Genomic DNA, 11,964 nt, shown 5'->3' on the forward strand with positions numbered 1-11,964 from the left:
AGTTACACAGAAAAAGAATACCATGTGAGAGTTAGTGTCGTTGACTCTCCAGGACAAACTTATGGGAGAGGGAGGTCTCCTGACCCCTGAACAACTCATTTTCACTCGATATTTTTCATTGCATTCAGAAGCATATTGTTTTTATTACTGTCCTTACCCTTGACCCATCTGTTGCTATGGTAGAGTATGGCTAAAGCCTGGGTACAGGAAGGCTTGACAGAAGCTCTACTTGGCTTCCCAGAGTCAAGCTGGATTAAACCAGGTTCCCTAGGGAGGAGTCTTAAGGCAGTTGCCAGGGGCAAGGAGCCCACTCATTGGCTACTGGTCCTGATTGGCTGGCTAATGGTGAGGTGGGGTCTGCCTGTCCCCATGAGTACCAGACTCATGAGACCTGGCCATTTTCTCCTCATCTCCGTCTGTGTGATTGCGAGTGGATCTGACTACACCAAAAGGTAAGAACCATTCTACTACACTCCTGGCTGGAAGGGTATGGGCGCCCAATCCCAGCTGGGTTGTGTTCAGATTTTCCTCTCTGCGGTAGTGCGAGGATAGATGTAGAGAAATCTCAGACCATGAATACATGGTTGGGGCAGATAAGCTTTGGGGATTTTTTTAATTCTTCAAAGCTCTAAAAAAGAAACAATTACCTTTCGGTCCACATGCTTGAGCCTAACCTGAAGTTTGCCCCGTTCATTTGACAGCGGGGTGCCCACTGCAAAAGGAACCCAGAATTAGTGAGGTAGGAGGGTCTATCCACAGATGAGACTCCGTTAGAAAGTGGGATCTATTGCTTCTCAGCTTTATGAGTTACAGTGACAGGAGAAGCAGGCAGAGAGGCAGCCTGAGGAAGCTCAGTTGAGGTTGGACTTCAGACTGTAGGATCTGACTCTATCACTTCGTTCTATTTAACAGATATGCGCGGAGCATGCGCTGTAGAACACTTTGTCAGGACAGAAAATATGGGTGTTGTCTGAGGAGTTGGGGACATCTATCTGCATAGAGACATTTTAGGGAATGTTTGAGCGGAGATTGGGTGACACAAAGTGGTCAGAACCTGGAAAATAGTGGCAATCTGGACAGAAAGCTGTATTCTGAAAGATATTTTCTGACAGAGGCACTGCACCTGCTTGGTCTTTGTCAAACCCAACTATGGCTCCGGAACACAGAATCCGAACCCTGGTGGGAGAGGAGATGAGGGAGGGAGGGGTTTGGAAGTCAAGGCAGCCTCTTGTGTGTCATGATTTGTAAGTCCTTGGTCTGAAGAAATTTTGTTTTTGAGTCAGGGTCTCACTACGTATTCCTTACTGGCTTGGAATTTACAAAGATCAGACTATTACCGAACTCACAGAGATCCCCCTGCCTCGCTGGCTCCCAAATGTGTGCTGAGAATAGATTTTGAATCACACATTACAAGAGTAGAGCCATCTCACTCACTCCCCGTGACTTCATTAAAAAGGAGAGCAGAGAGTTTGGTCAGAGTCATTCTGGAAGCAAGAGGGCAGACCGAGCAGGCCAGAGGGGCACAAGAGTGCAGCTTGGTTCTTCGAGCAGTTTGGTTCCCAAGGCTTAATGAGAAATCCTTGATGCCCCTCTCCCTGTGTCCTGAGGAAACTTAAGAGACACCAGGCTTGCTTCTAGTCTTGTGTGTGTGAATTTGTATGCATGTGTATGTGGAAGCCAGAGGTATCTTTCCATATGAGGTGTCTTTCTTAATCTTTGCTTTATTTTTTTGAGACAAGATCTCCCACAGGACCTGGAGCTTGACAAAGGAGGCCAGACTGAGGTCATTGATCTCTGGAGACATTCTTTTTTTTTTTTGGTTTTTTTTTTTTTTTTTTTTTTTTTTTTTTTTTGGTTTTTCGAGACAGGGTTTCTCTGTGTAGACTAGGCTGGCCTCGAACTCAGAAATCCGCCTGCCTCTGCCTCCCAAGTGCTGGGATTAAAGGCGTGCGCCACCACTGCCCGGCCTCTGGAGACATTCTTGTCTCTGGCATCCCCTACCCCAGTGTCAGGGCTAAAGGTGACTGCTTTTTACATGAGTTCTGGAGGGGATCTAATTCAGGTCCTCATGCTTTCACAAGAAAGCACTCATCAGCAGAGCACTTGCAAATGGTGTGTGTGTGTGTGTGTGTGCATTTACACGAAAGAGTCTAATGTGAGCAGACACGCTCATTCTACAGCAGGCACACGGAGGTGAGAGGGTAACTTTTGGGAGTCATTCCTCCCTTCTTTCCTTATTTGAGGGGTTCTCTCTTGTTTCTTCCACTCTGTGCACTGCCTGGTCCTGAAGCTTTGGGACGATTCTCCCGTCTTCACCCACCGTCAGTCTCAGGGGTGCTGTGACCACCACCGAATCTTGCTTTTTATGTGGGATCCAGGGATTGATTCAGGCTGTCATCCTTGCCTGGGAAACGCATCTCCCGTAGCCCTCATTTTCCAAGGAGGTTACAGAGACAAACATTCTAGCTACACATCAACCCAGAGGGCCAGTAGCCCTAATGCACTCGGCCGAAGTCAGGAGTCGGTATCTTTTGGAAAGCAAAGGTTTTGATCATGAATTCATCCTACAAACTCCATGGAGGGATGCACTGCTTTGCCAGTTTCTTGAGAGTATACAAGTGTGTGTATACATATATAATGGACATGAGACTGCTAACAGCTCTCCAAAGGCTGATTGACACCCTCTGGATAATCTTAGGAGTTAGATAGAGGTGCCTGAGCTCCTGGAACTGCCATTTATGATTGAGTTGTGCCATTGTGAAATTGTGAATATCAACTTACTTTTTATTTGTTTGCTTTTTGTGTGTCACTGAGGATTGAACTTAGGGTTTCATACACACTAGACAACACTCCACCACTGAGCTCTACCCTTGGGCTACTTCAGAGGCTGGAGAGATGACTCAGTGGTTAATAGCACTGACTGCTCTTCCAAAGGTCCTGAGTTCAATTCCCAGCAACCACCCAGTGGCTCACAATCACCAAGGGGATCTGATGTCTTTTTCTGATGTGTTCTGAAGATGGTGACAGTATACTCACGCATTTAAAATAAATAAATCTTAAAAAAAGAATAGCATCTTGGCCTCCTCAGGTCTCAGCTTCTCCTGTATATTGCAGCAAGAAACAAGGCTAAAGACACGCTAAATGAGATAAAACCTAAACGTGCTTTGTGCTGGGGCACACCTTTATTAACCTCAGCACTCAGGAGGCAGAGGCAGGTGGGTCTCTATGAGTTCAAGGCCAGCGTGGCCTACAAAGAGTTCCAGGGCAGTCAGGAGGTTCTCTCTCTCTCTCTCTCTCTCTCTCTCTCTCTCTCTCTCTCTCTGTGTGTGTGTGTGTTTCCATCTCATAAAACAAAAAAAAAAAAAAAAGAAGTATCTTATGCAAATGCTACTCCACAGAATTGTTATACATCAGAAATGTTCTCCAGTTCCTCATCTCACACGACCCCACTGAGCAGGTTAGGATGCTGGGCCCAAGCTCTGAGGGTAATCTTAGAGGCAGCTGCAGGCCACACTGGTTTGTAAGCTGGAAATTTCTTGAGGTTCATCTTTCTGTATCTCAGCTTCCTCCCTTCTTGTTCTCTCCTTGGAGTCTCATGAAGGTGAAAACAACTGACAATCCAGGCTTCCAGCACACAGAGCGCTTCCATGAGGGTGTAGGAAATGCACTCAGCCTTTCTGCTTCTACAAGCAAGGATAGGAGGGTCCTGGAGTTGCTTTTGGCTGTGGCATTTCTCTGTGCTTTGTGGTCTTTACTAGCCAGGCATATTGAGACCATATTTCACTGACCTCTTCTCTCCTTGTAAACTAATTTCTGCCAGTCCCAGAGGAAACCCCAGTCTCAAATTTCACAAGATTCTGATGTTGCTATTGAGATGCCAACGGGTCAAAGTGGAGTTTCACATCTACTTCACTATGCTGTGTTCCTGGAACACTGCAGCCTTCCCTCTGCATAACTCCTGTGCCACTTGCTAGGAAGGCCAGTGTGGGTCATCAGACAACATTTATTTATGTCTTTGTTTATTTATTTATTTTTAAATTTTGAGACAGGGTTTCTCTGTGTGACAGATAAAAGTGCCCTGGCTGTGCTGAACTCAGTAGACCAGGCTAGCCTCAAACTCACAGCAATTGGCTTGCCTCTGCATCCCTCATGCTGGGATTAAAGGCCATGTGGGTGAAGTGAAACTCAACAGCTCTCCACAGTGGATGATGCATTAATATTTGTTGGCTTCCCTTCTCTCACGAACACATACAGTATTTTGTAAGTTTATAAGATATGATAATATGGTGACATCACATTTCTAGGCAAAGATCATAAGGCCAGGGAGGCAGATGGGGGCAGAATGAGGAGGAGAGGGTTGGGAAGCCAGGTAATTTGATTGACAGTCTTCTGGTCTCTCACGACCTCCCCATGGGGAGGGGTACTAAAAGGCAGGGTATGTGCGTACTTTTCTCTTCCTGGTCTGTGTCAGAGTCTGCTATCAGGCCAGGGCTCCATTTCCTGTTGGATCTGGATTATCACTCAAGCTCTCAGCAGCCCCAGCTCCTTGCCCTACATCAGTGCAGTCATAAGTGACAGCCATTGCTCACTAGCTTACTCCAGACATGCCACTAAGCATGGTTCGTGGGTTCTGTCCTTTAGTCTTCCAACAAACACATAAAGGGTGAGAACTGGTTATTTATACCTGAGCACGCGTCTCCCTGGGTACTCCCACATTGTCTCCAAAATGGCTGTGATCATTCAGTGAGACAGTGGGGCAAAGACTTTCCAAATGTAAAGCATTTTACTGGATTCTTGTCTTCTACCTTCAACGCCCATCCAAAACGTTTGTAGCACGCTCTAGCTGTAGATTTTTGTTCAGCACTCGGTTCCATTCAGTAGTGTTTCCCCTGTAGAAACAGAAGTCTTTCAAAATCAAGTGCAGCAATTGCTTTGTCTACATTAAAAAAAAAAAAAAAAAACAGAAATAATGTTGAATTCAAAAATAATGAGGCATTCTGTGTTGTCCTTCAGTGGTTATCCATAGCTGACGTTACATCCAGAACTAGGTGAAAGTGAAGCCTTCAGTCAGGATCTGTCCTTAGCACCCAAGTGCTTAGGGGCTGGAAATGTAGCTCAGCAGTTAACAGCATGTGAAGAGGAAATTTTGCAAAGGGCCTGGTTTGCAACTGTCTGTAACTTAGTTTCAATGCCTTCTGCTCTCCGTCGGTGCCTGTACATAGTTGCACACTCCCATGCAAGTTCAAATTACTAAAAAATAAAAATGAATCTTAAGAAAGAACAGCTAAGGACAGGTAGTGTTTAGTACCTCCTCCATATCCCACTCTGGGGATCCTGAACAACCATACCTGTGAGTAGAGAAAAGCATGGAGAACACAGAGGTGTGGGGGAAGAGTGTGTTCTTGGGTAAGAAGGGTTTTTCAATAGAGAGAGAACCAGAAAACTCTAGCCAATAGACTAACCAATAGACTGACTGACTAACTAACTAACTGTAATAAAAAAAGTTCCAGGGCAAGCATTTTTTCTAATTACAGGAGGAGCATTTGGGGACTTTCATCTGGTCTTCTCTACCCTGCCCTTTTTATTCTGGGAAAGAGCCAGACCTAAGCTCTGTTTCTTTTGTGGCAGTTGCTGAGACTAGGTTCTTGATCACTCCAGGTTCAGTAGATGGCGACAGAGGCACTCAGAGACACTATAGGCCAGTCTAGGGCAGACTCCTGCTCTCCAAGAGCAACGCTCAGGCAGTTGTTTCTGACCCTCTCCTTCCCACAGCTGCCAGTTTTAATTCGTGTACAGTTAACTAGAATTGGATATTTAGAGAATGATGAGCCAAGGCGACAGGGCGTACAAAGATGAATTTAATCAAAGGTATTTTAAATGATCTTATGCCACAGTTTACAGCACCACTAAAAAAAGTCACAAGTACAGTAAAGAATATTAAATATATCGAGTGAAAAATGAAAGAAAACAGGATATTACCAAGTGCTTCTGGGAATAAGAGCTGTTTAATGCTGGGAATGAAGGAAAATGTCAACAGAGCTGAGGACATAAACAACAGACTCTCTGTACACCTGGAAATGAGGATAGACAAACAGAAGGACATTGATCTGCACTTAGAGGGCAAGTCATGACAGTGTGATGTAAGAAGACAAAATGGTGACACACGCTCACACAGTTGCTTGCAGAGACGTTAGTAATAAGATATTGCAGAGATGAATAGACAGGCCTTGGGTATGAGTCTCAGCACTGTGGGGGAGGGGACAATAACCTCCACACAAAACCAGCCGAATGTTACAGGAGCTGAGTGTGCTGGTACGCCTGAGTAATCTCAGTTTCAGAGAGGCCAAGGCAGGAGGAGTGCCCTGAGTTTGAGGCCAGTTTGGGCTACATACAAAGACTCTATGTTTAAAATGGATAAAGCTTTAAAAGAAGTCTATGTGGTGGTGGTTTTTCTTGTAGTGCCAACACTTGGGAGGTGGCAATGAGGCCACAAAAAGATGACAAAAGGTCATCTTAAATCCAGTGGCCATGACTTTGAGGCTAGACTGGGTTCCATGAAACTCATTCTCAAAATAGTGCCCCCCCCTGAAAAATCTCAAATCAAAACATATCAAAGACACAACAGTGCAGAAGAAACACTTTGTAACCTCAGTAAGTTAATGGACAGAGAACACTTATACAGGCACTTAATGAGGAAATCAAAAAACAGCCCTTTCAATAAAATGTACAATTTATTAATGACTGAAGAACGGAAACCATTTATTTTACTCACTAAATTTAACAGCAATATCTTTTTTTGTTTTGTTTTTGTTTGTTTGTTTTGGTTTTGATTTTTTGAGACAGAAAATCCATATCGCTCTGAATGTTCAGGAACTTACTGTGTAGACCAAGCTTTTCTGCTCACAAAGAAAAGGCTGGTTTCAAACTCACAAAGATCCACTTGTCTCTGCCTCCCAAGTGCTGGGATTACAAGCTTGTGCCACTCTTCTTGGCTAGCAATACACTTTTTAAAACTGAAAATGCCCAAAGCTGGCCAGAATAATTCAGCTAGGTCGGCTTATTTTTTTTCTTTGTGGTGCCAAGGAAGGAACCCAGGTATATTCTAGGCCAATGCCCTGTTACAGAGCAACACCCTTAGCCTGAGACAGGTCTTTGTGTGTATATACTAATGTGCTATTGGCAGTGTGGTATCTTGCAGTGTTGGTGTGTATATTAAATGATTTTAAAAAGAGGCTGGAGAGAGGGCGCAGTAGTGTAGAGAGCACGTTACTCTTCCAGAGGATCTGAGTTCGGTTCCCAGCACTGGAACTCCAGCTCTCGAGGATCTGTCATCCTCTTCTGGCTTCCACAGGCTCCTGTACACAGGTAGCACACGTGTGTGCGCGCACACACACACACAAATGAAAAAATTAAATCTTTTTTAAAAGACTTAAAAATGTAATGTTTAGGTGGGTTGAAGAAACAGCTCAAAGGTTAAGATCTTGTTGCTCTCCCAGAGGACCCGCGTTTGGTTCCTAGTACCTCTGTGGTGCCTCACAATTATCTATAACTCCAGTTCCAAAACACACACACACACACACACACACACACTCACACACACACACACAACCAAAATAAGTTGTTTTTTTTAAAGCTAATCAGGGCATATGCCTTTAATTCCTGCACTTGGGAGAAGCGGTAGGTGGATCTCTGAGTTCTAGGTCAGCCTGGACTTCAGGGTGAATTCTGGGCAGTCAAGGCTACAATAGAGAAACCCTGCCTCAAAAACCCAAAAGGACAAAAAGTTTAGATTTCTGGTACTTATAATTTATGTCTGGAATATATAATAGAAAGATAGGTTTTAGAAAAGCTGCCCATCTGAGGACAGCTTTGATTGGTTATTTTTAAATCAATATATGATATAATTTGTTGCAGAATATAAAATATTTTGAAGTGGAAATAAGCTAAAAAAAAAACCAAACCAGCTTTAAAACCATTACAGATATCTTGGCCATAGCCACTTTATAGACTGGCAATGCATATATTTTAAATGATAATAAAATCTAGGAAATGACAAGACCGAAGCAGAGGAGCTTTAGGTGAAGAATGATTTCTGCCATTTTAAAAGAATAAGCAGATTCTTTGGAATTAGAGTTGCTTTTCCGCTGTAATCTCCAAAGAGTTTCTGTATAGGGGTGTGTGTGTGTGTGTGTGTGCGTGTGTGTGTATGCATGCACACAAGTGCTCACAAGTGTGCATGTATATATGAAAACGAGGGAGAAAAGAAGAGCCTTGGAGTGGGGAGCCGTTTACAGTTGAATGGAACAAGCAGAGAATCCCAGGACAGGATCCTGGAATATTCCTTGTGTCTGGTCCTGTGCTCAGGATGGGACGACTGGAATCAGGCCATCCCTGCCACATCCCCGTCACCTGTGGATTTACAATTCTGAGGCTGAAAAGAGACTGAATGCAGGAGACTTTGCTACTCATTGCAGATTTCAGAGAAGGAGGATGTCTGGGTATGATGGTTTGTATATGCATGGCACTGTTATAGGGAGTGGCACTGTTGGGATGTGTGGCCTTGTTAGAGTAGGTGTGTCACTGTGGAGGTGAGCTTTAATACCTCAGTCCTAGCTCCCTGGAAGCCAGTATTCTGCTAGCAGCCTCAAATGAAGATGCAGAACTCTCAGCTTCTGCTGTACCATGCCTGCCTGGATGTTGCCATGTTTCCATCTTGATGATAATGTACTGAACCTCTGAACCTGTAAGCCAGCCCCAATGAAATGTTATTCTTATAATAGTTGCCTTGGTCAGGGTTCACAGTAGTAAAACCCTAACTAAGACCTTGAGTGAAGGCTTCCTGGGAGAGTAAGGACTGGGTAGCCACTGAAGGCTCTCTGTGAGAATCGAGAGTCTGTAGATGCAGATCTTTGGAGTGGATTTCACCTAGATGGATAGGACATGATGCAGGTCCTGATTGGATGTGCCCTGTGAGTCTGTCCTTCCCGTGACTATGCACCTGTCCATTTCAGAACTCAGGATGCTACTGTTGCAAGCTCTCCTGTTCCTCTTAGTCCTGCCCAGTCATGCAGAGGATGCTATAACGGAAGAGGCAAAAGCTCTTGTCCCTCCACCCAAGGAAACTTGTGCAGGTTGGATGGCAGGCATCCCAGGACATCCTGGCCACAATGGGACACCAGGCCGTGATGGCAGAGATGGCATTCCTGGAGAGAAGGGAGAGAAAGGAGATGCAGGTATGTAGAAGAGTTCTGGACAGAGGGGGCCTTTGGGTAAGTGATCCCAGTGTTCCAATGATTAATTAAGGCCTAGACAAAGAGGCCTCTGCAAGAGGCAAACCCCCTTTTTTTGTGGTTCATAAGCATCCTGAAGCTTCCACTGTCCTCCTTGAGCGGGACTAGTTGGTACCCACTAGGTATCCATGACTTCACTCCATCTGCATCTCCTTCTCTCTGCCTACCCCCTCTATACTACCAATGTATTCCTATTCTTGTTTTCTCTGTAATTCTTGCTCTCTCCATGGGCATTCATAAGCACTTTTCATGCATTTCTGAAGCACTCAGTACCTTGGTTTAGTCAAGAAGACAGGTGTAGTGGGTTGGCCTAATGCTGCTTGTATTCTAATGCTAATTTGGGTCCCACCCCCCCAGACTGTGCCCCAGAAATGAGAGAGTCTGCATGTAAGACACTGAGTGACCCTGACCTCAAGTTATCTTTGATTGGTAAATAATAGATGCCAACAGCTGGTAGCTGGGCCGGAGAGACATAGGTAGTTTAGGTTTCCTGGGGTTGGGTTTGGAGGAGGAGAAGAATGTGAAAGAAGAGCAAGGAAGTGGCCATGGGGTAAGAGTCAAGAGAGTGTGGCCCCGAGGGCAGCCCAATTGGAGCGGAGAGCAGCCCAGATGAAACATAGTAAGTAATAACTCAGGGTTATCAACAGGAAAGTAGAGTCTAACAACATAGAGGGGAGCATCTGCCCAGTGCTTGTGCTGTTTAAGGCTTATTGTAAATATAAAGGCTGTGAGTGTGTCTTTCATCCGAGAACTCAATAACCAAAGGCGGGGTAAAAAACCCCAGGCTGGGATTTAAATAATTTTTACAACAGACAAAACTCTGGGTCGTGGTCACTAAGAGAAAATGTCTTCCAGCAGGGAACATGCTCATCTGAGTATGTGCGGATGCTGAAGGCATGGGATACACAAAAGGTGTACTCAGTGAGGATGCAGATTGACAGTGGGGCTACTCTGAGGAGGTAGGGCTTGAGCCACACCTCAGAAGGATGGTTCCAGAGGGTAGAGGAGGGGGACATCTGGTCAGAGGGAATAGAAGGCAGCACAGTGTTGGTTAGTCAGTGCACACCGAGCCACTAAAGTAGACTGACTATATGGATACTTACAGGAGATTCCTTTCTGGAAATGTGCTGTGCTTGGGAGCATATGGAGAGGCATGGGATGAAGGAGTGAATAGATGAATGAATAAGTGGATACATCATGTTCAGGACATCTACTGACCCCCAACTGACCACTAAATAACTCAGAGCTTCTACCAGAGCAAATCATTCACAACCAGAGAACAATGAACGAGGATGTAGTACCTAGCTGGAAAGTTCTGAATATTCATCATCAGTCCGCTCACTCATCTTTTAATTCACTCATAAGGGCTTTGAAAAATAAGGTTGGAGATGAACTTATGGAACCTGCCAGGCCATGGAAAGCATGGGAAATGGAGATGACATGTTTCCTTGTCCTGTCAAATGGATTGTGGGTAGAGGTTCCGGAAATAATGCCTCTCACTGGAAACAGTCTGGGCAGTGCTGTTCCTGACATTCACAGAGTTCTTCTCACTTTCTAGGTCTTCTTGGTCCAAAGGGTGAGACAGGAGATGCTGGACTGACGGGAGCTGAGGGGCCACGAGGCTTTCCTGGAACTCCCGGCAGGAAAGGAGAGCCGGGAGAAGCCGCTTATGTGTATCGCTCGGCATTCAGTGTGGGGCTGGAGAGCCGCGTCACTGTCCCCAATGTTCCCATTCGCTTTACAAAGATCTTCTACAACCAACAGAATCATTATGACGGCAGTACTGGGAAATTCTACTGCAACATTCCAGGGCTCTACTACTTCTCCTACCACATCACGGTGTACATGAAGGATGTGAAAGTGAGCCTCTTCAAGAAGGACAAGGCCGTTCTCTTCACCTACGACCAGTATCAGGAAAAGAATGTAGACCAGGCCTCTGGCTCTGTGCTCCTCCATCTGGAGGTGGGAGATCAAGTCTGGCTCCAGGTGTATGGGGAAGGGGACCACAATGGACTCTATGCAGATAATGTCAATGACTCTACATTTACCGGCTTCCTTCTCTACCATGATACCAACTGATTGCAATTAACTCAGAGCTGCCCTTAGCCTAAACATCCCAGGAATCACAGAACAGTCGACAAGCTTTCAGCTTAGTTTGAGAGATTGATTTTATTGCTTAGTTTGAGGGTTCTGAATGTTATCCACATGGGTACTCATTCATTCATTAAATGACTTTATAAAAAATAATTTCTGTGTTCCTAGTCCAGAAAAGAAGCACTCCCTGGTCTCCCGACTCTTACATAGTAGCAATAACAGAATGAAAATAACATTTGGTATAGGAGCTTCTCATGACTATCTGAAAGTAGACCATGCTAGTTTCTGTTCAGTGTACACAAATCTTGTTTATGAAAATCCTGTAAGGTACATATGAAATACGATATCTACTCTTTTCACAGCTGAGGTCTTTAGGCGGAGTTTATGAATGTCTAAAGACCCACAAGTATTAAACTGGCAGAGCTAAAATTGGAGGGTAGAGAGTATGGTCTGTTCTCACTGGATGGCACCATTTTTCAAAAGCACATGCCCATTTGGAGTGTTGGCAGAGGTCTCTTTCCCACCTCATTTGCGGGTCTCAATTTACATTCATCAAAACTTCTACCCCACAGAGCTCTCT

General features: G+C 44.9%; 1 protein-coding gene across 2 annotated transcripts; it reads left to right on the plus strand.

Moving 5' to 3' along the window:
- Window positions 1–297: 297 nt before the first annotated feature.
- Window positions 298–11,537, plus strand: Adipoq (adiponectin, C1Q and collagen domain containing). Of its 2 annotated transcripts, none has more exons than XM_034515366.2 (3): window positions 298–452; window positions 9,012–9,233; window positions 10,849–11,537. In XM_034515366.2, the coding sequence occupies exons 2-3, from the start codon at window positions 9,020–9,022 to the stop codon at window positions 11,367–11,369; spliced, it is 735 nt and encodes a 244-aa protein (XP_034371257.1). In that variant the 5' UTR covers window positions 298–452; window positions 9,012–9,019; the 3' UTR covers window positions 11,370–11,537. The 2 variants fall into 2 exon arrangements, with proteins under 2 accessions (XP_034371257.1, XP_034371258.2); XM_034515367.2 differs by lacking the exon at window positions 298–452 and adding an exon at window positions 8,370–8,498.
- Window positions 11,538–11,964: the final 427 nt, after the last annotated feature.

The sequence above is a fragment of the Arvicanthis niloticus genome, chromosome 12 (genome assembly GCF_011762505.2).
Source record: "Arvicanthis niloticus isolate mArvNil1 chromosome 12, mArvNil1.pat.X, whole genome shotgun sequence".
NCBI lineage: Eukaryota > Metazoa > Chordata > Mammalia > Rodentia > Muridae > Arvicanthis > Arvicanthis niloticus.

Bases quoted from the DNA above. Each gene is read 5' to 3' on its own strand.
- Adipoq (XM_034515367.2), top strand. From the start codon at position 8,447: ATGCAGGAGACTTTGCTACTCATTGCAGATTTCAGAGAAGGAGGATGT. The intron at 8,499-9,011 runs GTATGATGGTTT...TGTCCATTTCAG, and splicing joins CAGAGAAGGAGGATGTCTGG to AACTCAGGATGCTACTGTTG. The intron at 9,234-10,848 runs GTATGTAGAAGA...CTCACTTTCTAG, and splicing joins GGGAGAGAAAGGAGATGCAG to GTCTTCTTGGTCCAAAGGGT.